Below are 25,605 nucleotides of genomic sequence, written 5' to 3' on the forward strand. Positions count from 1 at the left end.
AAGTACATGCTCTGGTCTAGCCAGACTTGTAAGGTAGAATTGGGCTCGTGAAGCGGGGGAGGTGGAGGAAGAATTACAGAACTAGATGAAAGTTGTATGTTTTGTCAGTGCTATACTGCACCCTGATTCTTCTCTTCCTTATGACCCTTCTGTAAGGGGGTGTCTAATTGTCTACAGATGGGTTTGGGTCTCCACTCCACAACCCTCCTCATTCACATTGATATGATTTTTTGTGGGGCTTTCACAAATCTTATGACAATCCATCATTCAGTTGTAGTGAGCATACTTGTACATATGTTGCCATCAACATTTCCAAAACATTTTCTTCCTAACTGAGCACTTAGTATCATCTCCTCTTTTTCCCCCTCCCTCTTCTACAATCCCACCCTCATGAATCCTTGATCAATCATATATTATTGTTGTTATTTCATGTCTTACACTGTCTGGTGTATTCTTCACCAACATTTCTGTTGTTCACCCCCCTAGGCTCTGGGCTATATATCCAACCTTGAGATTGATTCCCACTTTTTAAAGGCTCAAAAAAATAAGACTTGTTGCAATATGTTTCTGACTCATAATAAAGTGGCTAGCGGAATTGATCCTGGGAGATTCTGATACTGTAATTCTTTAAAGGATTAGAAAACCTCATCATTCTCCAGAGAAGCAGCTGGTAGTTTAGAACCTTGCAGTTATCAGTTCAATGTGAAAATATTTAAAGCACTATACCACTGAGGTCCAGGTTAAATGCTAGATGCCAAAAATCAAAGAAGTAAGTTCCCCCTATGGCCAAGCCAAGATGTAAAAGAAATACAGTCTGCAGAAGAAATCTTGACACGGATTTCCTTTATACAAAGTGGGCCTGAAAAAATATTTCTCCATGACAAAAGTATTTTAGCAGAATTGTTTGAAATTGCTTAGCATTAGCCTTACCTAAAGTTTCCCAGACAAAGAATTTTTCGTTTTAACAAACTATTTCAGACAAATGAGGTCCTGATATCAAGATAGTTTTCATAAATTCCTGGAATACCAGGCTAAAACAGTTTAAACACACATTATTAATGACATGATCCTACCTGAATGCTGTGTTTATGATTTAAAATCTCTGTAATTAGTTTCAGAAATCATTCATTGTGAGTCTCTACAGTCAATTATTTAATAAGAAGCCCATTCCCTAATTCTAAATCGTTCTTCTTGGCACCTCAATCAAAATCTAACTAGTAAATGACTGTATTAGCATTTCTTTCTTCCCTGAACGGTATCTGTCTTTGTTAGAAGTTTGTTTTTGTTTTTGTTTTTGTTGAAGGCATCATTTCTCATGCCATGTGGTTGGCATCTTTCTGCATGCAGATACTTCTTTCACCCCCACACCTCCCTGAATAGATACAATGAATCTTATTTCAGAGAATGAGTGGTTTGGTTGTTTGATTTTCCAACACAAGCTTATAAAATGAATGGTTACTTTTAAAGTAATAATAATAATAATAAAAAGTAGAGAAGGCATGAACCAGGTCTGATAGAACAAAATAACTTCTTTTCAACTCCCAATATTTAAATTATTAAAATAAAAGAATTGGTTACAATTGTATACTTTGTAGCAAGTATAAAATTCCTTGGTCTTTGATGAGTAGATTAATAAATTTTAAGGAGTTTATCTAAGAAAAAAATACAAGAAAATCTTAGCATTGAAATGGCAGTGGGTAGAAAAAAAACAAAAGAGAAAAAGTTGAAAATGCACATATACCACTAAAACAAACAAACAAACAAACACACAAAATAAAAACTCCTTCTAGGTGTGCTGCTGCTGAATGGAAATGATTGAATGCAAAGAGTTAAGAAGACAAGAAACATTTTGACTTGTATTGTTAAAGTAGCTATGATTCTAGGCTAAAATGCCTGCAAAGTTTAAGATTTAAATCACCTATATCTCACAGTTAGTAAAGGTGAATAACAGAATAGAATGAATAACCCATCTATTGGAGTTTGGATTCATAAGAAACAAAAGACAAGAGAGATAATCCCAGAAAGTAAAACTGAAGAATGAAGAAAAAAAATCGTAAATCTGGTTGCCCAATGATTAAGTCTTCTTCTGCTGACCAAAGATCAAACCCACCAATGCCTCCATGAGAAGATACCTGGGAACCAGCTCCCATAAAGTTTAAGACGTCCTATTGCTGCTGCTGCTGTTAGGTACCATCTGATGAATTCCAGTGCATCGCAATCGCAGGTACATCAACAGGAAACACTATAGGCCCTGTGCCTCTCTCACTGAGCCATATGTGTGAGTCAGTGTGGCAGCCAACATGGCAACCCCTCTCAGTCAGTCTTCCATTTCATCAGCAAACAGTTCCAGTCTTCTTACTTCCAGCAAGCAAAGTGGTGTCGTCTTCACGCTGAAAGTTGTTAATAAGCCTTCCTCCAATCCTGATGCTGCATTCTTCTTCGAGAATCCAGATTCTTTGATTATATGCTCAACATACAGATGAGTATGTGGGATGAGAGGACACACCCTCATATAAATCTTTCCTGATTTAAAATCATGGAATATCCCTGGTTCTGCTCCCACAGCTACCTCTTGATCTATGCACAGGTTCCACATAAGCACAATTAAGTGTTCTCAAATTCCCGTTCTTCTCAAGCCTATTTATAATTTGTTATGATACACACAGTTGGATGTCTTTGAATAGTCCATAAAACACAAGAAAACATCTTTCTGGTATCTCTGCTTTCAATTAAAGTCCATCTGACATCATACCTTATTCCAAAACCTCTTTGAAATTGGGTTTGAATGTACTGTTGTAAGCATTATTGAATGATCTTAAGACAAGGTTTACTTGCATGTGATATCAATCATATTGGTGTATAATTATCACATTCTCTTGGGTCACCTTTTTTTGGTAACAGATACAAATATTGTTATTTCTAGCAACTGTCCACCTGTCTGTCTTTCAAATGTCCTGGTATAGATCAGTAAGTGTGTCTATTGCTTCATCAGGCTGTTGAGACATTTCGATTGGTTTTCCACCGATTCCTGGAACCTTGCTTTTGTCTCATACTTCAGTGCAGCAGCTTGACTTTCTTCTTCAATAGCAGTCAGTTGGCTATTCAATAGCCAGTTGGCTCATATGCTACCTCTTGAAAGGGAGGAATGCCACCTTTTTTTTTTTTTTCCCGGTACAGTGACCCTATGTTTCCCTTCCATCTTCTTTTGATGCTTCCTCCATCAAATACTTTTCCAATGGAATCATTCAATATTTCAACTTGAGGCTTGAATATTTTCTTGAGATCTTTCATTTTAAGCTACGCTGAGTGTGTTCTTCCTTTTTGTTTTTCTAACTGAAGATCTTTTCACGTTTCATTGTAAGATGTTACTTTTTCTTCTTGGGCTTCCCGTTGAAATTGCGTGTTCAGCTCTTTGATTTCATCCTTTCTTCTCTTTGTCTTAGCTACTGTACAACTAAAAGCAAGTTTCAGAGTTATTTTGACATCCATATTCATCTTTTCTTTCTTTTCTCTCTCTTTTTCTTAAACCTTTGCTTTCTTCACTGAGGATGTCCTTGATGTCATCCACACTCATCAGATCTTGCGTCATGGTGTTTACTCTTGAGATGTTTTTGAAATTCATGTGGGGTACACCTAGCTGTGTGATTTGGCTCCTGTGGACTCTTTTTCACTTTATTCAACTCCAATCTGAATTTACATATGAGTTACACAGTCAGCCTCTGACCTGGTTTTAGCTGCTACTATTGAGCTTCTCTATCATTTCTCTGATTCCTGTGTATTACTTCTGAAGAAATCCACATGTATCATTCCCATTTGTGTTGTAGAAAAGGGGCATTTTTATGAAAAAGTCATGATTATGCAGTACACCCTATTAATAATTCTTTTGTCATAAAGAATAATTGTGAGTTAGAGTCTACTTGATGGTACATAACAAGAATAACAGCAATCAACCAATATTCCCAATGTTAGTTTAAAAGACCCTTAATATGATTTCAGAATGGAATTTCAGAATTGCTATAAAGTAATATTCACTCTATGCCTCCTGCTCTCCCAGAAAAGGCATTGCTTACTGTGACAATCCTGACCAATTCTATCTTGGTATATGGAATGCCTTGTATAAATAATGATTGCTTATTCATTTATCTCTAGATAAAGTAACCACAGATAAATATGTTGACAAGGTCACCAAGTACCTTTGAGCTGGACTTAGTATTGAACAATAATTTTTCTTTCTTGTGTAGTCAAGGTAAGTGCATTCTGCCCATGAGAAGAGATAAAAAGTGTATCTAGTTACCATGGCAGTGAGTTCCAGGGTATTAGGGAATTTCACAAATATGTAGCCTCTCTTTTCAGTAAAATGGCAATGAATGCACTCTGTGCTGTCCTCAAATGTAGGTATTCTCACTTTGCTTAGGTCTCTGAAATTTTCAGCAGGCATGTATGTGATACTTTCAGAGATTAACTTAGTACATGCATACTGTACCATATACTTTCTTTCTGTCATATTGTTGTTTTAATATGTGCTCTGAATGCTGCATGATCTAAAGCCTTTCATATTATATATTGTGTAATATATATATATATTTGTGATCCATAGAGTCTTTATTGGAAAACAAATCTTTAGACCTTCCTTATATGTCCATTTTAGTCTGGAAGATCTGTCAAAACTTGTTCAGCATCATAGCTACACATGAGGTATATTGACAGGAGAATAAAACTGAGATTACAAGCACAGGGGAAAAAAATTATATCACTAAATCAGTTTGCCGCCCTGTGATAGCTAAAGAGTCCTAGCAGTGTAGTGATTATGAGTTGGACTGAGATCATCATGGTCAGCAGTGAGAAACCACCAACTGCTCAGTGGGAGAAAGACTGGCTTTCTGCTCTTGTAAACAGTTACAGTCTCTGAAACCCACAGGAAGGTTTGCTATGAGTCCGTATTGATTAGATGGCAGTAAATGTGTGTGTGAGAGTGCCTGTGTGTTTGATTTTTAAAATTGTATTTCAATTTGACAATCTTAACTATTAAGTTAAGAAATCCTAGATGCTATGATGCAGCAATGTATGTATAACAAAATATAATTACTTCTATAATGAGATCTATCAGTACCCTATTGATTAGATGATTAGAGTGGTAAGTGAGGTAGTTTATTGTGCCAACCTGGCCAATAAGCACATGTGGGGTTAATTGAAGGGTGGGGGGCATAAATGACTCAGTGAGCCTTGCCTTTTGAGTTCTCAGGCCTCTTGCTTTGTGATGGTTGGATCAGGGTGTAGCTGCCTTAGCCAGTTCCCTGCTTCAGCTGGCAAGGCTGACTTCCTGCAAGACATCCCCAAGGAGAAGCTACATGGACCTACCCCAGTGCAGCCCTGGGTGCTGGAGCAGCCATGTGGAGACCCCTGCCAGCGCTGAAATGCTTACACGTTCACTGACTATGCTTTCCTCCTGCAGTCGGCATCATGACGTGTGTTTTGTGAGATGAAGGAGGAGTTTGTAGATTGGTGTTGGACATATAGGTTAATGGGTTAATGTTGGACTTGTGGGTTTGGGCAGTATTTGGTTGTGGTGTTTTCTTGATGCACACTTACCCTTTTTATAAAACTCTCTCTTATACATGAGTTTCTGTGGATTTGTTTCTCTAAAGTACGCAGACTAACACATTAAGCAACAGATTTATTTAGATCACAACCCTGATACAATCAATTGAAAGGAAATTTCCTCAGTGGAATGGCCTGTTTCCAATATAAATGGACCCTTTTGCTTGGTGGGTCTCGTTCCTGTATCTGGCTTGTCCTCTGACCTCTGTTTCATTGAACTTGAGTTAGCAGCTATTGTTTTGCCTGCCCATTCTGCGAGTTGTCAGCAGCCTGCCAACTTACCTGGCTATCTTGGGTTCTTTGACCTCTGCAACCACAAGCCTATAGTCTTCCTGTCAATCTTGAGTTCATCAGCCCCCATTTACTACATATCAGCAGTGAAATCTCCAGTCTAACATGTGACCCTTGGACTTGCAATTTGCCCTGACTTAGAACTTGCCAACTTCTGCAATTATATGTCTTTTTCTTAATATAAATTTCTATATATTTATATATACAAATATAAGCTTCACTGAAGAAGTTCTGATGGCATAATGGGTTACACATTGAACTAATAATCACAAGGTCTGCCAGTCCTCCTAAACTTTATGCTCATAAAGATTTAATTTTCAGAGACCTAGAGGACCAATTCTACTCTGTCCTGTAGGTTTACTATGAATCAAACTGACTTGATGTCAGTGGGGTCTGGGTTATGTCATTGGGTTTTCCCCAGCCTAAAACATTCCTCCATTCTGCTAAGAAACTACAATTTAATTGAAGTCTGTCTACACACCGTACGAAGGAGACATGTAATAGAACCCATAAGCAGTATTTAATAAACTAAAGAGGAAGAAAAAAATTCCTATCATAATACAAACATAGTTTCGGTTTTGTTTGTTTGTATCACTGAAGCTTTACCTAGATTGTCTGGAATGATACGCCACTTTGAACTGGCCAATTAGGGAAGGACTTATATTGACTCCCTAATCAAAGTTCTAGAATTAAAGTTCACTTGCCCAAGATAATATTCAACAACACAAAGATATAACCAAAGGGCATATTTTTATCTTGCACAATCCAATAAGCTATTGTGATTGTAAGATAACTCTCTAGTGTGCTTATGACAATGCTCTCTGTTCAAATCTAAGAAGAAAAGCAAATGTATCTCGTTCGCTTTTGTAGAAAAATAAGGGTTCATCTCCATGTTCCCTCAAAGTTCTCTTAAGAAATATTTTCCTTTGTCTTATTAATGCAATGTTTCAAGTCTCCTAAACTGGTGTATTTAACCATGGGAGCAGTCCCTTTAGATCAGTTCCTACAAGCACAATACCATGTAGTTTTCACTGCAAAGCCTGGCAACAGGAATGCCTCAAAGAAAATCTAGGGTATGCTGTTATCATGGAATGAGAAGTTACACTGAACCACAAACATTAGACTGTATTAAAATATTGTATCATGTAGACTACTATTTTAGTTACAATTGAAATATTTCATTCATCTATACTGATTCTATTCCGCCCCCCCCCCCCTGTAAATTAGTGATGATGCATTGGCTAAAGAAGAAACTGTTTTTGAGAGAATTAAAAATTGTTTTCTTACTACCCTCTTTCAGAAAAAAAATCAATATCCCCTGACAAAAAAAAAATTATATTATGCTCCATAATCCTGGATAAATATAGATGTTTGCATTTCTATCCTCTCATCTTCCCCTCTGGATCATTCCAGCACCCATTTCAAGTATTTCTCACTTTTAGAAAAATTGGTCTACATATTCATGTGGAAATAGAGCATTAATTTTTTTAATATTCTTGAGAAAATGGTGTGGGGGTCACATATGATCTCAGACTGCACAAGGCAAAGGTCGGCCATGCTTTTCCACTCCGTCCTTCTTCACCCTATTCTGACACCGCCTCCCTCAGCTTCTCTGCTAGGTTTAATGAGTTGTTGCAGTGGCCACCAAGAACCCACATGCAATGCTCGTGATTACGAGGGTTGTTGGGGAACCTAGCAGGTAACACAGTATTAAGTATACAGTGCTTTCGTTCACAACGCCTCTTCTCAGGCATGTCTCTCTTGGATCCTTGGTCTCTCAAACTTTTGATCTCTTGACATCTGGTTCCTTGTATGAGTCAGGGCGCCCACCACTCTGCCTCACGTCGCAGTGCTACTGCTCTTGGTGCGGTGGCTTCCGGTGCCTCCGTCGCCTCGTTTCAGACAGGGGAACACTCATGTCTTTCACTGGTGGTTCTTTCCTAACATCCTTCCGGTTCTCTCTCTCTGTGTTTGGGTTGGCTTCCTTTTAAGCCCAGTGCCCTAGCAAAACGTTCCCATCCCCGAGTCAGAGTCCTCCAAACAGAATTAATATGTGTCCACTCATTTACTGAGTGGGGGTTACAAAGAATATGGATAGAACTGATGTGTTAAACACTTCACTTAATCTCAATTGTAAATCAAATACATCTATGACCTTTATAATACTATTACATTCAAGCATTTTAACTTAACAGAATTCTGAAGTGTATTGATTTTCAGATGAAAGATCAAATGGAGAAAATATTCTAAAAGTATAATTTCAATAATTTTCATTATCAAATAACCTCCTGCTACAATTCTTAAATCATCAAATAAATATCCTTCCATTCACCAATGAGCCTAATAAAGATATATGATGGTAGGCTATAAAATGCATCAGATTTTCTATACATTGAGTGATAACAGTTTTTCCAAATAAAAATGTCTTATTTTAAGTTTTCTACATTATTTTAGCTTTATATATGCCAAAACCTCTTTTATATCTTACAAACTGGTACTTGCAAGTATATAATCATATTTCATAGTTATAACTTAAATAATTAAGCATCACATTCATCCAGGAAATGTTAAAAATAATATAGTAATGTATGTGGGGGAAATAAAACACGCATTACCAATTATTTAGTGCTCCTACATTATTTCTGGTAATTTTGGTAAATCTTTGTTTAATTAGTAGTAATCATGTAATTATATCCGTAAAACTACAAGGGCTTACATTTTTTAATAAAACAAGATTATTTGATCCATCAATTTGTAGAGGTTATCATTAACTGGCAACAACATTGGTGATTTGTATAAAAAATATTATAGTTTTTGTGTGAATCGTGCTGCTGTTTGGGGAGAGGATCTGGTGGTCCAGCAGGTTAAGAGTTAAGAGTGGGGTAAGCCTAAGTGAAAGGTGGGCAGTTCAAACACACCAGCCACTCCAAGACAGGAAGATGAGGCAGTCAACTTCCTTACAGATTCGAAGCTCAGAAGGACTGCGGCATAGTTTCACTCTGTCCTATTATAAGTCAGAATCAACTCTATAGCAGTGGGTTGGGGTTTTCTGTTCTCTATTATGAAAGTGTTCATGGTTTTTCTTTTTTTGCTTTTAGACTTTCCTGTGTGGAGCCCTAAATGTGCTCTAGGCTAGACTAAGGTATATGCTGCCATAAAGACTTACAATCCTGGAGACATTTATATGTATGCTATGAATAGAAATTTATTGGATAGCAGTGGGTTTTTTGGTACATATTTATCCTATATATTTTTCCCATCACTTAAATTAGTGTTACATTCAATTCATTATTATATTATATTAAGAATATGAATTTTTATTTAAAATTATATATAAAATTAAATATAAAAGTAGGGAATAAATTAGCAAACTCACTGGTAGGAGTTGCATCTAATTCCTTAGGACCCTATAGACAGAACAGAGCACCCTTGTGGGGTTCTGAGCCTGTAACTGTTTATGGGAGGAGAGTCTCATCTTTTTCCCAAGAGTGGTTGGTAGGAGCAAACTGTTGACATCAGCACAACACATAATCACTACACCACCTGCGCTACTTTGGGGAATAAATAGATACATTTAAATAGCATTCTTACAGCAGATTTTTTTTTCTGGCTGCAAAATATGAAAACATAAATGGATTCTATTTTGAAATCCTTTCAAACTCTCTTTACTTATTTCTTTTGTGCATTTTGTAACAGGTGTATTTCACAAGTTTTGTCTATCATAGGACAAAATGAATAAAATATAAACATAAAAATTAGTTATTCTACACTAATGTGATTTATTGATTAATTTATATTTGGTGAAAACAGAAACACAGAAAAGAAATATATTGACAAAAAGTCATCCTTACTTAATAGAATTTATAATAACTTATTCTTTCATTTGTATGTGATTAAAGTGTTTTCAATTCAGTATTGTTGCTGTACACAGTCAGATACTGTTTGTGTTATTTGTTGTTAAGGAAGAATGTCCTATATTTAAGGGAATAATGCTTTTTGAACAAAATAACAAAAAGTCACGTTTTTCTTAATTTCAAAAATTTTTTTTTAAATAAGTCAGGGCTTTGCAATTATTATTATTTTTAAACACCAAAAGTTAAGTTGAATTAAACACTTGAATGTAGCCAAAAATCTGATTCCATCTCAATCTAATTTGTTCCAAGTCCAAGTAGATTTAGATTCCTGCCATGTAGATGAAGATTCTCACATTACTGTCGACGGTACATGAAATTTAGGAATTCCTATCAGAAACCTGTAAGAAGGACATTTATACATAGCACTTCTGTTTTGTCAGTCTGAAATAAATAAAATAAGCTGTGTTCTACCTTACATTCAAAATACTTAGAATTAAGGTAACTGACAGTCATAAGCCAATTCTGCAATAAAAGGAGACAGGCCATGCATATGGAATCCTTTTAATCTACTGTAATCATTGTAATCATTTCAATGTAATCATTTCCATCTACTATAAATATGAAAACATATTCTGGTTTCTGGGTCCTAGAAATGTTATGATGTGTTATGTGTTTGGGTTGCTAACTCCAAGGAGAAGAGTTCCAAACCACCTACATCTTTCTACTGCTCTAAGTCTGTACAGTTTCCTCTGCCCTATGAGGCCACTATGGGTCAGCATGGATGTAACGGCAACGAGTCAGAGGAGCAGTGTCTTTCAGGGGCCAATTGACCAGTCGAGAGTGGTACCTGTAGAAAGAAATCACACTGGCAAAGTCAGCACCAACAGAGATATCTGCAACCAGATCAAGGACCACTCTTGCCCAAACATTCAAAGATGCTGAGGATGCCACAGGACCAGACAATGCTGTGTGTTAGATAGGGTCCTTATGATTCAAGACTTACTCAAAGGGTCCTAACGACAATCCTAGATTCTCAGCCATTATCTCCACCTTGAATTGATAGGTTGTCCCCAGAAAAACAGCTGTGGAAATATAATGTTAATTCTTCATTCCCTCTGGGGTTCTTCACACCTTCCTGTTTTGTTTAAAGTCTCTCCCCCTGGTGGATGTTTATTTCCTAAGCATGGAAAATATGTGATAAGCTTCATTGCACTTTCAAAATGTTTTGACCTACTGCTTTAGAATTCAGCACAACTTAAAATTCAGTATATTAGGTGTGTTAGAAAAATCTTGTATAGATTTATTGAGTTTAAAGGTTGTACATCACCAGACAGTTCAACCATTAAATATGTGGCTGGATTATTTTTCCTTTACCAACCATCCTCTGACTAGACACATGACCGTGCCCAGCAAACCTACTTTTGGCAATTGGCTACAGAAACAAAAAGCCACTAAAATTACAGATTTCCCCAATCCCCAGCAGAATCTTCTACCAGGATATATGGTCCATTTGCATTTTGTTACTTCCATGCTTTAAATATCTTTTTAAAATCATATATATTGCGATGTATATATATGTATACACATATATACATACACATTCATGTGTGTACATTTGCGTGCTATATAAATTATATGTGTATTGTATATGTATATAGCTAACAGCAGCATATACCAGAAAGATGTTTGTTTGTGTTTCATTGACAATACAAAGGCACTTTTGACTGTGTGCACCATAATAAATAGTGGATAACCTTGAGAAGATTGGGGATCCAGAACACTTCATTGTGCATGTTTGGAACTTGTGCATGGATTAAGGGGCAGTGGTGCAAACAGAATGAAGTAATACTGCATGGTTTAAAATCAGGAAAGGCATTTTTCAGGACTGTATCCTCTCACCATACTTGTGCAAACTGTATGCTGAGCAAATCACCCGCGAAGTTGGATTATATGAAGAAGAGTGTGGCATCAGGATTGGAGAAAGACTTATTAACAACCTGCAGTGTGCATATGACACAACTTTGCTTGCTGAAAGTGAGGAGAACTTGAAAGTATTTTGTGTCAGGCTGGGTACTTTAGGGAAACAAATCCATAGAAACTCATGTATAAGAGAGAGTTTTATATAAAGGTTAAGTGCACATCAAGAAAACATCCCAACCCAGTGCTGCCCAAGCCCACAAGTCCAACATTAGCCTATATGTCCGACACCAATCCACAAAGTCCTCCTCCATCTCACAAAACACACACTATGATGCCGACTGCAGGAGGAAAGCTGAATCAGTGAACATGTAAGCATCTCAGCGCTAGCAGGGGTCTCCACCGGCTGCTCCAGCACCCAGGGCTGCATCAGGGTAGGTCCATACGGCTTCTCCTGGGGATGTCTTGCAGGAAGTGATCCTTGCCAGCTGATGCAGGGAACAGAGTAAGGCAGCTGCACCCTGGTCTGACCATCAGAAAGCAAGAGATCCAAGAACTAGAAAGGCAAGGCTCACCAAGTCATTTATCTCTCTGTCCTTCAATTAACCCCACATGTATTTATTGGCTAGGTTGGCACAATAAACTTTAACTATCTCACACTTGCTGATGAATATCAAGCCTTCAGTATGGATTATAGTTCAATAAAAGGATATCAAAATCCTCACATCTGGACCAATAGGTAACATCATGATAAATGGAGGAATTTTAGAAGTTGTCAAGAATTTTGACTTGCTTGGATACAATCAATGTTTATGGAAGCAGCAGCAATCAAGAGATCAAAAGACACTTTGTATTAGATAAATCTGCTGCAGAAGACTTCTTTAGAGCATTGAAGACCAAAGATTTTTACTTTGAAGAACAAAGTATACCTGATCCAAGCCATGGTATTCTCCATTGCATCATATGCAGGTGAATGTTGGACATTCAATAAAGACTGCCATAGAAGAATGGATGCATTTCGATGTTGGTGCTAGAGAAGAATATTGAAAGTACCATGAACTGCTAAAAGGATAAACTGATCTATATTGGAAGAAATAAGGCCAGAGTGCTCTTTAGAGGCAAGGATGGCAAGACTTCATCTTATAAATTTTCGCGCGCGCGCGCGTGTGTGTGTGTGTGTGTGTTCACAAGAATATATATTCACAATGAATATATATTCTTCTAACTGTTCATCATGTGTTTTGCCACTGAATTAATCCTTCCTGGAAACAAAGTCCCAGATGTCCTTTCAGGTGATTTTTTTCTTGGAAAAATAGAACAACAGCCTATTTAAGTAAGTCCCCCAAATTAGGAATCAGGATTCATTGATATAACTGATCACACATTGTGATATTGGCTTGTTTAAGTTAGGCTGAGAAAATTACAAAACTTTGATATTTGTCTAAAATACAATATTCCATGGTATTTTTAAGTAACAGATGGTTCTTTATGAACAGCACATGTCAGATGATTTAATATTAACAGTTAATACATAATTTCTGAGTATTTAATTGGGAAATATCTAACAGAAGAGCCTAAGAATAAAAATTAATGAGGTTTTCTAACAATGGCAAAGTGATAGAGCTTCTGATTCTAGACATGTTTTCCCAATATATATATATATATATAATATAATATAAATTTAGTAATTTATATATCTATATAAATTACTAAAATTGAAAACTATTATTAACTATCATTTAAGGATTCTTGGTGGCACAGCAGTCAAAGCATTGGCTGTGAATCTAAATGTATGGTTTGAATTTACCAAGCCTCTAAAGGATAAAGATGTGGAAGTGTTTGAATATTTCAGAGGTCTCAGATGGTCTCACATGGTGCTTGTATTAAAAAAGCACAATCTTTTTATATAAATGATTAATATAAATGCTCAAAAGCAGCCCATATTCTAATGCCTTAAGCACCCCAAAATAAAGAAAGCACCATATATGCACAGAGTAAAGTACTGAATAACCAGTAATAATGAAAAAATGTGAAGGCTGATTTAAAATGTAAATGATGCAATGGAAAACATTGTTTGTTTGCTTCCCCACGAAAGTAAAACAGTTTTTCCAATACAAGTCAAAACTTAAATGTCTTACCTGAATCTTCAAAGTCACTGTTATAAGCTTTCCAAGTTTCAGTTATTCGAAGAAGATTTTCTTCCATGGCTTGAATATCCATGGAGGGGCAGTTGCATTCTGGAAATCTGGGGCCACAGTGACACCAGCAATCATTGTCCTTGCAGATAAACTCTCCTTCCGAATTACAAGCAATGTAGCTTAGAGCTGCTTGCACAAAACGCTCCTGTAGATAGTCTGGGAGGAGAACCTGAAGCCCTTAGAGAGCAACGAGAGGGAGCAAATTAGTGTATCTTTCAAGAAAAAATGTTACATACTTATTTACCATAACAAAATGTTTAAATGTTTAATAATATTTAAACATGAACATATGCATATTTTTAAATTATCATTAGAAAACCATCTAAGTTTGAAAACAATTGCAAATCTTTTTTCAATATGTGCTGACTCTATGCACTATATGCATTGGATAAAGTTACTATGTCTTAAGGCGACTATTAAAATGAAAAGAAAGTACAGTGTTAAAATAATATTTGGAGATTTCTCCGGGTTTGTGTTATTTAGGAAAATGTGTATAGTTTGCATTTCCGCATTTCAAAGTACATCCAAAAAATGAAAGAGAACTATGCAAGTAAGCCGCTCCCACTGAGTCAATTTTGAATCATAGCGACCATATGGGTCAGGCTCTTGACTGCTCCTTGGGGTTCCCCAGGCTGCAATCAATCATTATGGGAGCAAAAAGCCTCACCTTTCTCCCCCACACAAAGCCAATTTGCTGATAGAGGCAAACTGCTGATCTTGCAAATTACCATTTAAAGTAAATTTAATTAAAAAATTTATGACAACTTATTTTCCTAAATAAAAATCAAACTTTTCAACTACTTTTTGTGAAATCAGCTAAAGGAAAAAAAACTTAGGAAGGATATACAAGTGTCTTTGCCAATATCTTACAAATTAAAGCCATGTATCCCATTCTTTCCCCAAACAATCCCCCAAATAGTTAGCCAACATAGATACAGTTCATTTCAAGTACAATAGAAATATTTATCAAATCTTTCCATTTGATAGAGAATTGCTATTTATTATGTAAGATATATAGAAAACAAAAGTGTAGTTCTTGTTCTTAAGGTACTTGCAAGATGTATAAATACAAAAAAAAAACCCAAACCCCCAAATCTCACTGCCAGGGCATCAATGCTGACTCATAGTGACCTATTCTTGGTTTCAGAGACTATAACTGTTTATAGTAGAAAGCCCAGTCTTTCTCCTGAGGAACTGCTGGTGGTTTTGAACTGCCAACCAGGCAGATTGCAGTCCAATGCTTAACCACTACACAGCCAGGGCTGTGTGTGTGTGTGTGTGTGTGTGTGTGTGTGTGTGTGTGTGTGTGTTTGAAATAAAAGAAGTTATATTGTTAACTATACTTAATAACTTGCACAGTATGCATAATTCTCAAAGTATAGGGCTGAGCTGACATGAAAAATATAGCACTTGAACATTGTTTAACACAGAGATAGTTTTTAACTTGAAAAATAAACTGTTCATACAGAAATTATATATTAACAAAATTACACACAAATAAAGTGTTGGGTATGTTGGAAAACTAGTGACTGATAGTATTGTTTCCAGGTTCATAGGCTAAATGCATGCAATTGTTGAGTTGGTTAGAAAAAAAATAGTTATACAAATAAGATACATGAGCCCTAGTGCTGTAGTGTTTACATGTTGGTACCTTAAACACAAATTCAGCAGTTCAAAACTGCCTGCTTCTCTGTGTAGAAAGACACGGCTTTCTACTCCTGTAAAGCGTTACAGTCTTAGAAACCCACAAAGGAAATTCAACCTTGTCCTGCAGAGTTATTACGGGATACAATTAGCTTGATGGTAGTGAGTTTAGACCAGATTTTAAAAAAACAGCCAAAGTCACGGGTTTCAGGAGGGCAGACCTCACTACCATCAACAAAAGAGACAGCACAGAGAATGCCCTTCGGGTCCCTGTGATGAGACTGCCTGGATCCAGGAGACTGAGAGTTGTACACTGGAGAGCTGTAACAGTAAAGAGCGTAGTCACACAGGAGGTTGCCATGGCAAAGATGGCCATGGCACGCACAGCAGCAGCACAGACAGCAGTGACACAGAACCTGCAGACAGCTGCCCTGAGTCCCCAATCCCTGGGCTAGACCACAAAGTACCTTCAGGTTTCCTAGGGGAGTAACACATTTCTGCACGTGTTTTAAAACTAAAGAGCTGTAACACTTGCCAAAGCAAGGCAGCAGCCAGAACCCAGCAGAGGCCTGTCTATGGACACACACAAGAACTGTCCTGATCGAAGACCAATATCCTGAGTCATTACAGCTACTTCCCATTAACCTCAGAATGATGACAACATTGGAGGAAAGTGATTGGAGGTCCTATCTCTGTGAACTACATGAAAATCATTCACTAGAATTTAAAAATTGATGGCTTTAAAGTATGCATGAGTAAGTATTAAGACAAAATCATAGAAATCTTTATTAAACAAACAAACAAAAAAACAATGAGAAACTATCTTCCTACTAGGTCTAAATCTTTATGATGGTGGTATTTTCATATCATTAAATCAACCCACAAAATGTTATACTCTTTGATTAATATCATGTTAAAATGGCAGTTTGGGTTTCTTTGAGTTTTGAAAACACAAAGAAATATGAAGGGTAATAATCAGGGATATAGGGTAGAAGAGGTAAGGTTTCCCAACGACATTCTCATATGCCATACCCTGAGACTTGACAAGAATGAGCAAGTACATTATCATTATGGAAAAAAACCTGCAGTGCAACTTTCCTGGTCCTTTCCTAGCAATCGGTATTTTCAATATTCTTAAAACTTCTTTATAATTAGCCCCAATGATCATCCTGTGTTGTCAAGAAAATAAATCAAGGTTACACGTTTGGAATCCTAAAAAAAAAACACTGCCATAACCTTCTGAGCTGGTCTTCCTGCTTTGCATTTCACTGACCAAGCAGATATCCCTTTGGAAGCCACTCTTTTGAATTGGACATTGCTCTCTGTATCAGATTTGTAAATTCAAGACGTAGCAATCATTACAATTAATTTCACAGACTTATCTTCATAAGCTTTGAACTTGCTTAAAGGACTGATGGAAAGATTAGCTCTTTGCGCTGGATCATCTTCATGAAAAGATTTTGGTAACTATCCAGCCAAAACCTTCCTGAAGCTAAAATGTTAGCTCAGCTTTAAAACATTGACGAAAGACAGATCCCAACTTCTCAATCTGCTCAATCAAGTCTTCTCAATCTTCCTTAAAATACTTAGTCCACCCAAAAACTGTTGTTTTATATAGCCTAGTAATCCCATAAACTGTTGCAAAGCTACAATGATTTTTGAATATGTACACTTGTTACATATTAATTTAGCCTTGATATCAAAATATTTTTTCTTTGACAAAAAATATTGACTATTTTGAAGGCATGAGGAAACTAAGCAAGTGTATTATTGAGATAATCTAACTTCAGCCATCCACTGAGCTCAGAGCCATCTTCAAACACTTTTTTGCATTGGATAAATCCATGCATGCATAAGCTTCAGACCTAGCAAGGCTTTTGACTTATCTTAGTAGGGTACTGTGAGTGATACCTGCTCAAAGTAGAAGGTGCAAAGGAAGGGAGTTTGTTGCCCCAGAAGATCAGAGAGATCCAAACTAAGAGAACTGGTAGCATAGCTGGTTACACATTGGACTGCTAACTACACAATCATCAGTTCAAAACCACCAGTCACTCCTCAGAAATCTAAGACTGCAGCAGCAGTTGATTATTTAATGCAGCCCTTCTAATCAAAGCCTCTAACGTCCACCAAACGACCTTATTCTAAAGGTCTGGTTAGAAAGGGTGGTGGGGGGGGATATTGATGAGATTCACCTGTGAGGAATTGTGAACAGGATTCCCAGGAATGCCATCCTGCTGTGTATAAAATGATTCCTCTGAGAAGCAGGATTTATCTCATTACCAGCAATAGCCAGTATGGAGCCCATCATCTGGATCGGAGATTCCTGTCCAGTGAACTTCCTGGATACAGAAGTCCGCTTTAACACCAGAGGAGCAGCAGCAGAACTAGGAGCCAGAGCATGGAACTGAGTGATGGATTCCCCAACCCATGCAGCAAGCGAATCTGAATGTATTTGTTCAGGAGGCTGGCTTGCAAGATAGGGTGCTCTCAATCAGGGGAGTTGGGCTTACTGACCCACAGCAGTGGAACTAAGTGCCTTTGGACTGAAGCTTACTGGAGTGGGGTGTCTGGTCAGTTCATTCAGGGAGCTGGATTGCTGACCCACAGAATTTGAGCTGAATGCCGTTGGGTTGAGGCTTGTAGCAGAGTCGGATACCCTTTTGGACATTTATTAGTGGACCTTGAAACAGTTTATAAAATGTCCTGGTTAACAACTCAATGCTGAGCATTTCCACTGGCATTGAAACCTGTCAACTTCCTTAATAATGAATTATGTCTTTGCATTCTGTTTGGCCATTGCAATGGATACTAGAACCCAAAAAAGTAAAATAGAGAATAACAATTAAGGTAACACAGAGGCTTACTAACATACAGGAGTAGTAACAGTCTGTCTTAAAGGGCTGCAAATGGTTCAGAATGTACTCAATGGCAGTCAGAAAACTAGGAAAATGGTGATGGACAAACATTTAATGTTATAGACGAAGAGGACTGGTAATCTATTAGATGGTACTTTTTTTGCTGTAAGGCAGATGAACTGTGTCAAATGGCATAAGGATAACATGATAAAGATGAATTCTTAAATCTCTCCTAGTCCTATTGATTATCACATTAGTGTGCATTCAACTGTGCTTCTCATTAATGTATATTTCAATTAGTACATACATCTACATGTCTTCATATGAAGATCCAATTTTATTGCTAAAAAGATTGAATAACTGTACCTATCCTAATGAGATCCAGGACTCCATATAAATTGTGTATGGAGCAGGTATACCAACCCCCCTGATATATTGCAAATTTAATTTTAAGGGAATTCCCCATATCAAATAATCTTAACAAAGTCATAAGATAAATGACTTCATTGCAACTTCCCACCTGGAGGATGAGAGTGCTTTTGCAGAAAAAGAGAAGTTTGGATAAGTAATTTGCACAGAATCGATTGGTGGCAAGAAAAGACACATAAACGTTTCTGTTATAAAGATATAAATATATAATATTGATAGTATTGAAAATTCAAAGTTGGGAACAGACATTCTGTACAATTGCACTAAAAATAAAACTTTGGGGAAATGAGGTCCCGGGATGGATCATACAGAACTTTAGACTTTCAGAACTGCATCGCTCTTATAAATGATACCTAGAGACATAGCTTGAATTACTTTGCACACAATTCAGAGTACCAATAGGAGCTGCAGGGAATTTTTAAAAATCTACAAAAACAATAGTTTAGAAATACTGATGCTGTAATTTGAGCAGATGTAGATGATGCCGAAACAAAGTTTAAGGAACTTAGGTCTGAGCCTTCGTGATTTCTGAGATAGCTAGCCGGTAAGGCAAGACAAATATTAGAGGGTTCTCGGGTTGGAGGTCTAGTTCATTTTAAATCTGCTCTCTCAAAAGAAGTAACTCCTCAAAAATATGGGAAATATATGGAAAATCACCATAATGTCAATAGGTGGTTAGAATTATAGACATATATGCAAGAAGGAAATTATTAGGGGCTGCAACAAACAGTGGACCTAATTTTTTTCCTTCAGGATTTTTCTGCAACAAAGAGTGGACCTAATTTTTTCCTTCAGGATTTTTCCAGGTTAACAGGAACTCTTGAAGTTTCTAACAAGCTATGGTGTACATATGCAAGGAGGAAAATACAAACAAATAATAAAATAAATACAATAAACTATCAACAACAAAAACAACTAAGTACACTTTGTCTCCACAAGTTCTGAAAGCTAATTTCACAGCTCTGTTCAAATGTACCACTTCCTAATAGAGCCAAAGGCAAACAGGCAGTGAGGAACGATAGCATCATTGTGAATTTTAAATTATGTTAGAAATTATCCCACACTGCACCTTGAATTCATTAAACAAAATAAGCATATAAGAAACTAATAAAATACATGATAATAATTTAGCCACTGGTTATTCAGATATAACCACTATAACCACTGCCATTGAATTGACTCATCGTGACCTTATGGGACAGAATAGAACTACCCCATTGGGATTTCAGTGCTGTCAATCTTTACAGGACCAGGCAGCCTTATCTGCTTTTCAATCAAATTTCTATGTGTTTAATTGGCTTGTTGGCTTGAATTGCAAGTTTTGTGGTTAGCATTCCAGCACATACCCAGCAGGGCTCCTTTATTAAGATACAGAGGCTATAAAACTTCTAGGAAAAATTAATTTCAATGATATGATCAAAAATTAATGTAACAACGCTGAGAAATACAACTTTTCTCTAGTTCCTAAATATTTCCTCCCCGCTCCCACTACCATGACTAGAATTTGACCTTGCAAGTCTGGCTAGACCAGAGGAGTTATACTGCTACAGATAGGAACTGAAAATACAGGGAATCCAGGGCAGATGAGCCCTACAGGACCAGTGGTGTGAGTGGCAAAACAGGGAGGGTGGAGGGAGAGTGGGTAGGAAGGAGGGAACCGATTACAAGGGACTATATGTGACCTCCTCCCTGGGGGACAGACAACAGAAAAGGGGGTGAGGGGAGACATTGGACAGGGCATGATATGACAAAATAACAATTTATAAACTATCAAGGGTTCATGAGGGAGGGGGGAGTAGGGAGGGAGGGGAAAAATGAGAACCTAATGTCGGGAGTTTAAGTGGAGAGAAAATGTTTTGAGAATGAAGTACAAATGCGCTTTACGCAATTGTTGTGTGTATGGATTGTGATAAGAGTTGTATGAGCCCCTAATAAAATGTTTTAAAAAAAATTAAGTGACACATTGCATAGAACAGGAAATTTAAAAAAACTCAAAATAGATAATCTACAAACATAAAAATATAAATTGTTAATACATGTTGATATATTTGTGGTTGCTTCAAATCATTTATGAGCATTTTTCATTATATATCTTTAAATTTCACTTCCCCACTAACTAGTAGACTAGACTCAGATAGAGATAACTAGTAAATTGAAGTGTTAAAAAAAATATTAACACAGGAAAATGAAAAGACAACAGGATGTAAAGATATAAGTAAAGAGGGAAAAGCTTAAAATGCATTTCATAAGGACTTCAGAATGAGAATAATGAGCTTATGAAATTGATGAGAAACGTCCAAAAAATTATTAAGCAATTTTAATTAAACACAAAAAGAGGTTGTAGCAAGAAAACAATATTCAATTGTAATACTTAAGTGACTAACTAGACCACTTCATAGCTATTTTGCTTACCAACATCTATTTTGATTACCTTTTTATATACTCATTTAACTTTTGGTGAATTCTTGGTGCAGTGTACGTTTAATTTCTAAAATAATTTGTTTGGGGAAAGTAAGCACTCCTCTGAATACCACGTGGTTGTCAGCTAATTTTTTCATTATATCTAAATATACTTAATGTAGAAAACTTCTGATATATCAATGTTTATTTGTAAAGATGTTTATTTAAATAAAAGAATTGAACCACATTTATTACATTTTTATGTGCTAAATAGATTATAAAGTGATTTAGGCACGTAATCTAAAAGTTGTGCGTAAAGTAGAACTAAAGTTCATCTTTAACATTCTGTGTATGTATGTGAATAAAAGAAGTCTTAGTTCCTTAATGGGTTAGAGTCTGGCTGCTCACCCTAGGACTTGGTTCAAACACACCCGAGTCACGAGGATAGAAGCAGACGAGGCTGTCTGCGTTAGGAGCCTTGAAGACTCCGGCAGTTCTACCCGGTCCTTTAGGATTGCTACAGACTGAGCAGTGGGTCTTAGGTTAGGTTTATGTGGGTCCTCCTTCGAGTCAGGCTTTCATTCGATCCCCCGTACATATTTTACAGTGTTTCAAAATATAGCATATTTTATTCATAATGCCTTTCCTTCATCATCTATAATATGTGCAAAAATAAATAAATTGAAATATTTATATACAAGATGCTTCAAAAAATTTCATTTAAAAGTTTCAATGTTTTTATTTCATATTTCCATGGACTTTTCAAAAATTCTTTGGTATTTCTCCTAATAGATATAAATTTAAGAATACAAATAATATAAAATCTAAGAAAATGAAATTTATATACATGTTAAGAGTAAATTATATTTGAATTTAACTATTACTATTTTGAGAATAAACCACCTAAAGAATTAAATTTTTATTTTGGACATTAACAAATCATTTTTAAAGCCAAATTTAATTTGCTTATTGAAAACATATGGGATTGTTGAATAACTTGTTTTTTTTTATCTCTAATTAGTTTTTATCTCTCTTTTTTGTTAGGACACTTGAGAGAGCACGAATTATTTTCCTAATTTTTGTTTATACATATGTAAACACTGAGGAAATATGTTCCAATAAGTTAATACATGGGAATAAAATAGTTTTATTAACAATATTACTAAATTTTAGTAAGAAACATTTTTGCATAATAACCCATCATTCATAATATTAAATCATTTATCAAATAAGTAGCCTGTGTCTTGTCAAGTTTACAGAAATAAAACATTAAGAACCATCTTATTTGAAAAGCAATGTGTTTGTCATAAGGATTATTCACTTTCTCCATTTCTGGGGATTTCTTTCTCTCCCCATGGCCCCTCATCCCTACCTCCAATGCATGAACGAGGGTCACTACGCAGATTGGTGAGGTGACTTGTAATACCTCTGCTACACTTTTACTTAGAGGCACCTTGTTTGACATGCGACACTCAGAGCACACGTGAACAAACAAATAATAATTTCAATGCAGAACAAAACAAATCTCAATGGCAAAGAGCTGTTTCCAACACATGGCAGCCTTGTATATGGTTCACAAGAACATACATTTTTATAACGGCAGATAACATCATCTTTTTCCAGCTGAGCAGCTGGTGGGTTTAAACTGCCAACTTTCCAGTTAACATCCCAAGGGTTAAAAAAGATGCAACACCAAAACCACTGCTCCACTAGGTATTCTTAACTTCCCACATATTTTTTGCAATATTTTTATAATTTTTGTTATATATTTTAAATACATTTTTGTCAATAATTTGAAATTATATTTATGGCTCATCAATTTTTTAACTAAAAAATCTACTTATAATCTACTTGACAAATGTAGATTTCATAGCAAAGTAAGCAGCTAAATCAGCTTTATTTCCTGCTAGAGAACATTTAATTTCATTTGTTTCCATCCAAACTCAGATATTCTTTGATTCACTTTGACATTTCCTATTTCTGAATGGTGGTTTTCGTGTAGAGAGGTAGACAAGTTCTCCCAAAGGGCCGTTCAGGTTGTCGTTCTCAATGCTTCTTCACAATGCTCTCTGCTTTCCTCTGATACAATTCTCTTCCAGCACCAATTGCCCCTCCTTTCTCCCACTCCCCACCACAAGTAGTGAGCTGGAAAAACGATTATTTTCTGGAAAATTGTTGTGATTTCAGCCAGCCCCCTCTTTAGTGTGTGTGTGTGTGTGTATGTGTATATGAATTTAGATGTATGCACGCACACATACATAGATTCACATAGAAATTTGCATTGCTATATTTTGTTTTATTATTAAGCACAATTGGAAGTTTTAAATTCTGAGATTTATCCCATTTTGGAATCTATGTATAGAATATATATAGAATTTTATATAGAGAATATATACACACACATTATGCATATGCATACATATGTAAACTCCTGACGAATGCCTGGGAATCTGTGTACAAAAGATTAGATAGATAGGTAGATGATAGATGTAGATAGATAGGTAGATGATAGATATAGATAGATAGGTAGATGATAGATATAGATAGATAGATAGATGATAGATAGATGGATAGATAGATAGATAGATAGATAGATAGATAGATAGATAGATAGATGATAGATAGATAGATAGATAGATAGATGATTCTCAAGTAGGACAACCCTCTGATTCTAAAACTTCATACTGTGATTAAAAATAAAACAACTTTAAAATAAAAATTCCTATATGCAGATATGTATGCATACATGCATCTATCTATCTTGCTGTCAACCAACTAACTAAGCAACCCATCAATTCTCTAGCTATCTAACTGTAAAAGACGTAATATCTTGTGTGGTTCCAGTTATGTTATAATATCACTATCACATATGTTGACCTCAACTTCTTAATGCTTCCAAGGTCATGTATTATGGTGATATTTATTTAGAATTGGTGAATAGTTTGCATAGTTTTAACAAACAAAGAATTACTGGGAAGGTTAGATCTTATGTCAACTTGATGCACAGTGTAAAGGGCAGGTCGAACCTCTCATTCAGGACACAGCCTGATGATATCTCCAGGAGATTGTGACTTTTTTTTGTGAGAGTTGCTTAGAGAACTTTTCTTTCTCTTGTGCCCGTAGACCTACGATGCTCGCAGCTCTGCACCCGTTTGCCTGTGATCTCCCAGCTTCGGCTACACTATGTGGCTTCCTTGGCGGGCAGTTGTGCGAGTCCGGATGGGACTCTGAGACGTGAGTTGGACTGGGGTGGGACACTTCCTGGGTGTGCTTATTTCTTTATATGAAGTCCTTTCTTACAGACATATATATGAGTGTACTGGGTTTTGTTTCTCTAGAAAATGCAACCTAACACAAATATTATAAAAGGTGAAGAGCCCAGGGGATTCAAGATGATAACCGGACTGTAAGTGTAGAGAAGAGTTAAGAAAGGGTTGATGTAAAAGTTGAGGATCTTGAAATTCATTTTAAAAGACAATGTCTTTGAACATTATTTCTTGAGATAAAAATAGAATTGCAATAGACAATTGAAAGTACATACATGGAAAGTAGGACAAAGATGAGATAAAGGGGCAAGATTCTGAGTTAGTCATAATTTATAGAAGTGTAAATTATACAACTAAAAATGATAATTATGCAAAAGGAGAGTGTTTTCATTTCTTTGAAAAATGTATAATTAATTTGGAGATAATACCTATAGTATATCATTCTATAGTTCAACCACATCAAGCACTATCGTACAAATGCTACCACAATTAGTTTTCAAACATTCTTTTTCTGCCTGGCTACATGGCATCTTCTCCCCTTTACCATCCCCGCCCACAACCAATCACCAGCACGACAGCCCCCCTTCCTGAAACACTCATTCTACTCGCTGTCCCTCTCAAATCTGATACTGCTTTTTCTTCCAAGAATTTTTGTCCTTTTAACATCCGCCTGAAAATTGAAAATAATTCTTCACACACAGTGAGCATTAAGAAATCTTCAAATAAGTGAATTTTGATAATAGAACAATTGAAATCCAAATGCGTGCACGGTATTTTTTTCTTTTTGATCAGAGTTAATGTTCTGATGTATAGGCGATGCATGCATACAGAAAAGAATAAACCAGAAAACAACAAGACATATTGGTAGACCAAATTTCCACTTACATTGTACAAATCTCTTTCAGTAACTTTAAATTTATTGTCGATGAACTGGATACTCTTTGAAGTGGTAAACTATATAAAGTAATTTATTCATACTTTTATATAATTCAAAATACCTGACAGTCATGTAATATTTAGGATACATCAAAGTAACTCAAAATAAACATTGTTGCAAATTGAAAAGTTAAGGAAAATAGAATATTTTTAAAATTTCATTTGTATATAAAACATAATCTAAATGAAACTAACTTATATTATTTAAAAATATAGA

The 25,605-nt window shown here is 36.1% G+C and overlaps 1 protein-coding gene across 3 annotated transcripts in view; it reads right to left on the minus strand.

Moving 5' to 3' along the window:
* The window catches only part of BRINP3 (BMP/retinoic acid inducible neural specific 3), a 524,991-nt gene that overhangs the window by 173,575 nt on the left and 325,811 nt on the right, over positions 1–25,605 (minus strand). For all 3 annotated transcript variants that reach the window (XM_004706659.2, XM_045298252.1, XM_045298251.1), the window contains exon 6: positions 13,799–14,035. In XM_004706659.2, coding sequence (XP_004706716.1) covers positions 13,799–14,035 — 237 coding nt within the window. The remainder of the gene's footprint in view (positions 1–13,798; positions 14,036–25,605) is intronic.

This window comes from Echinops telfairi, unplaced genomic scaffold, assembly GCF_000313985.2.
Source record: "Echinops telfairi isolate 266 unplaced genomic scaffold, ASM31398v2 ScPeMD7_7424;HRSCAF=8462, whole genome shotgun sequence".
NCBI classification, from domain to species: domain Eukaryota; kingdom Metazoa; phylum Chordata; class Mammalia; order Afrosoricida; family Tenrecidae; genus Echinops; species Echinops telfairi.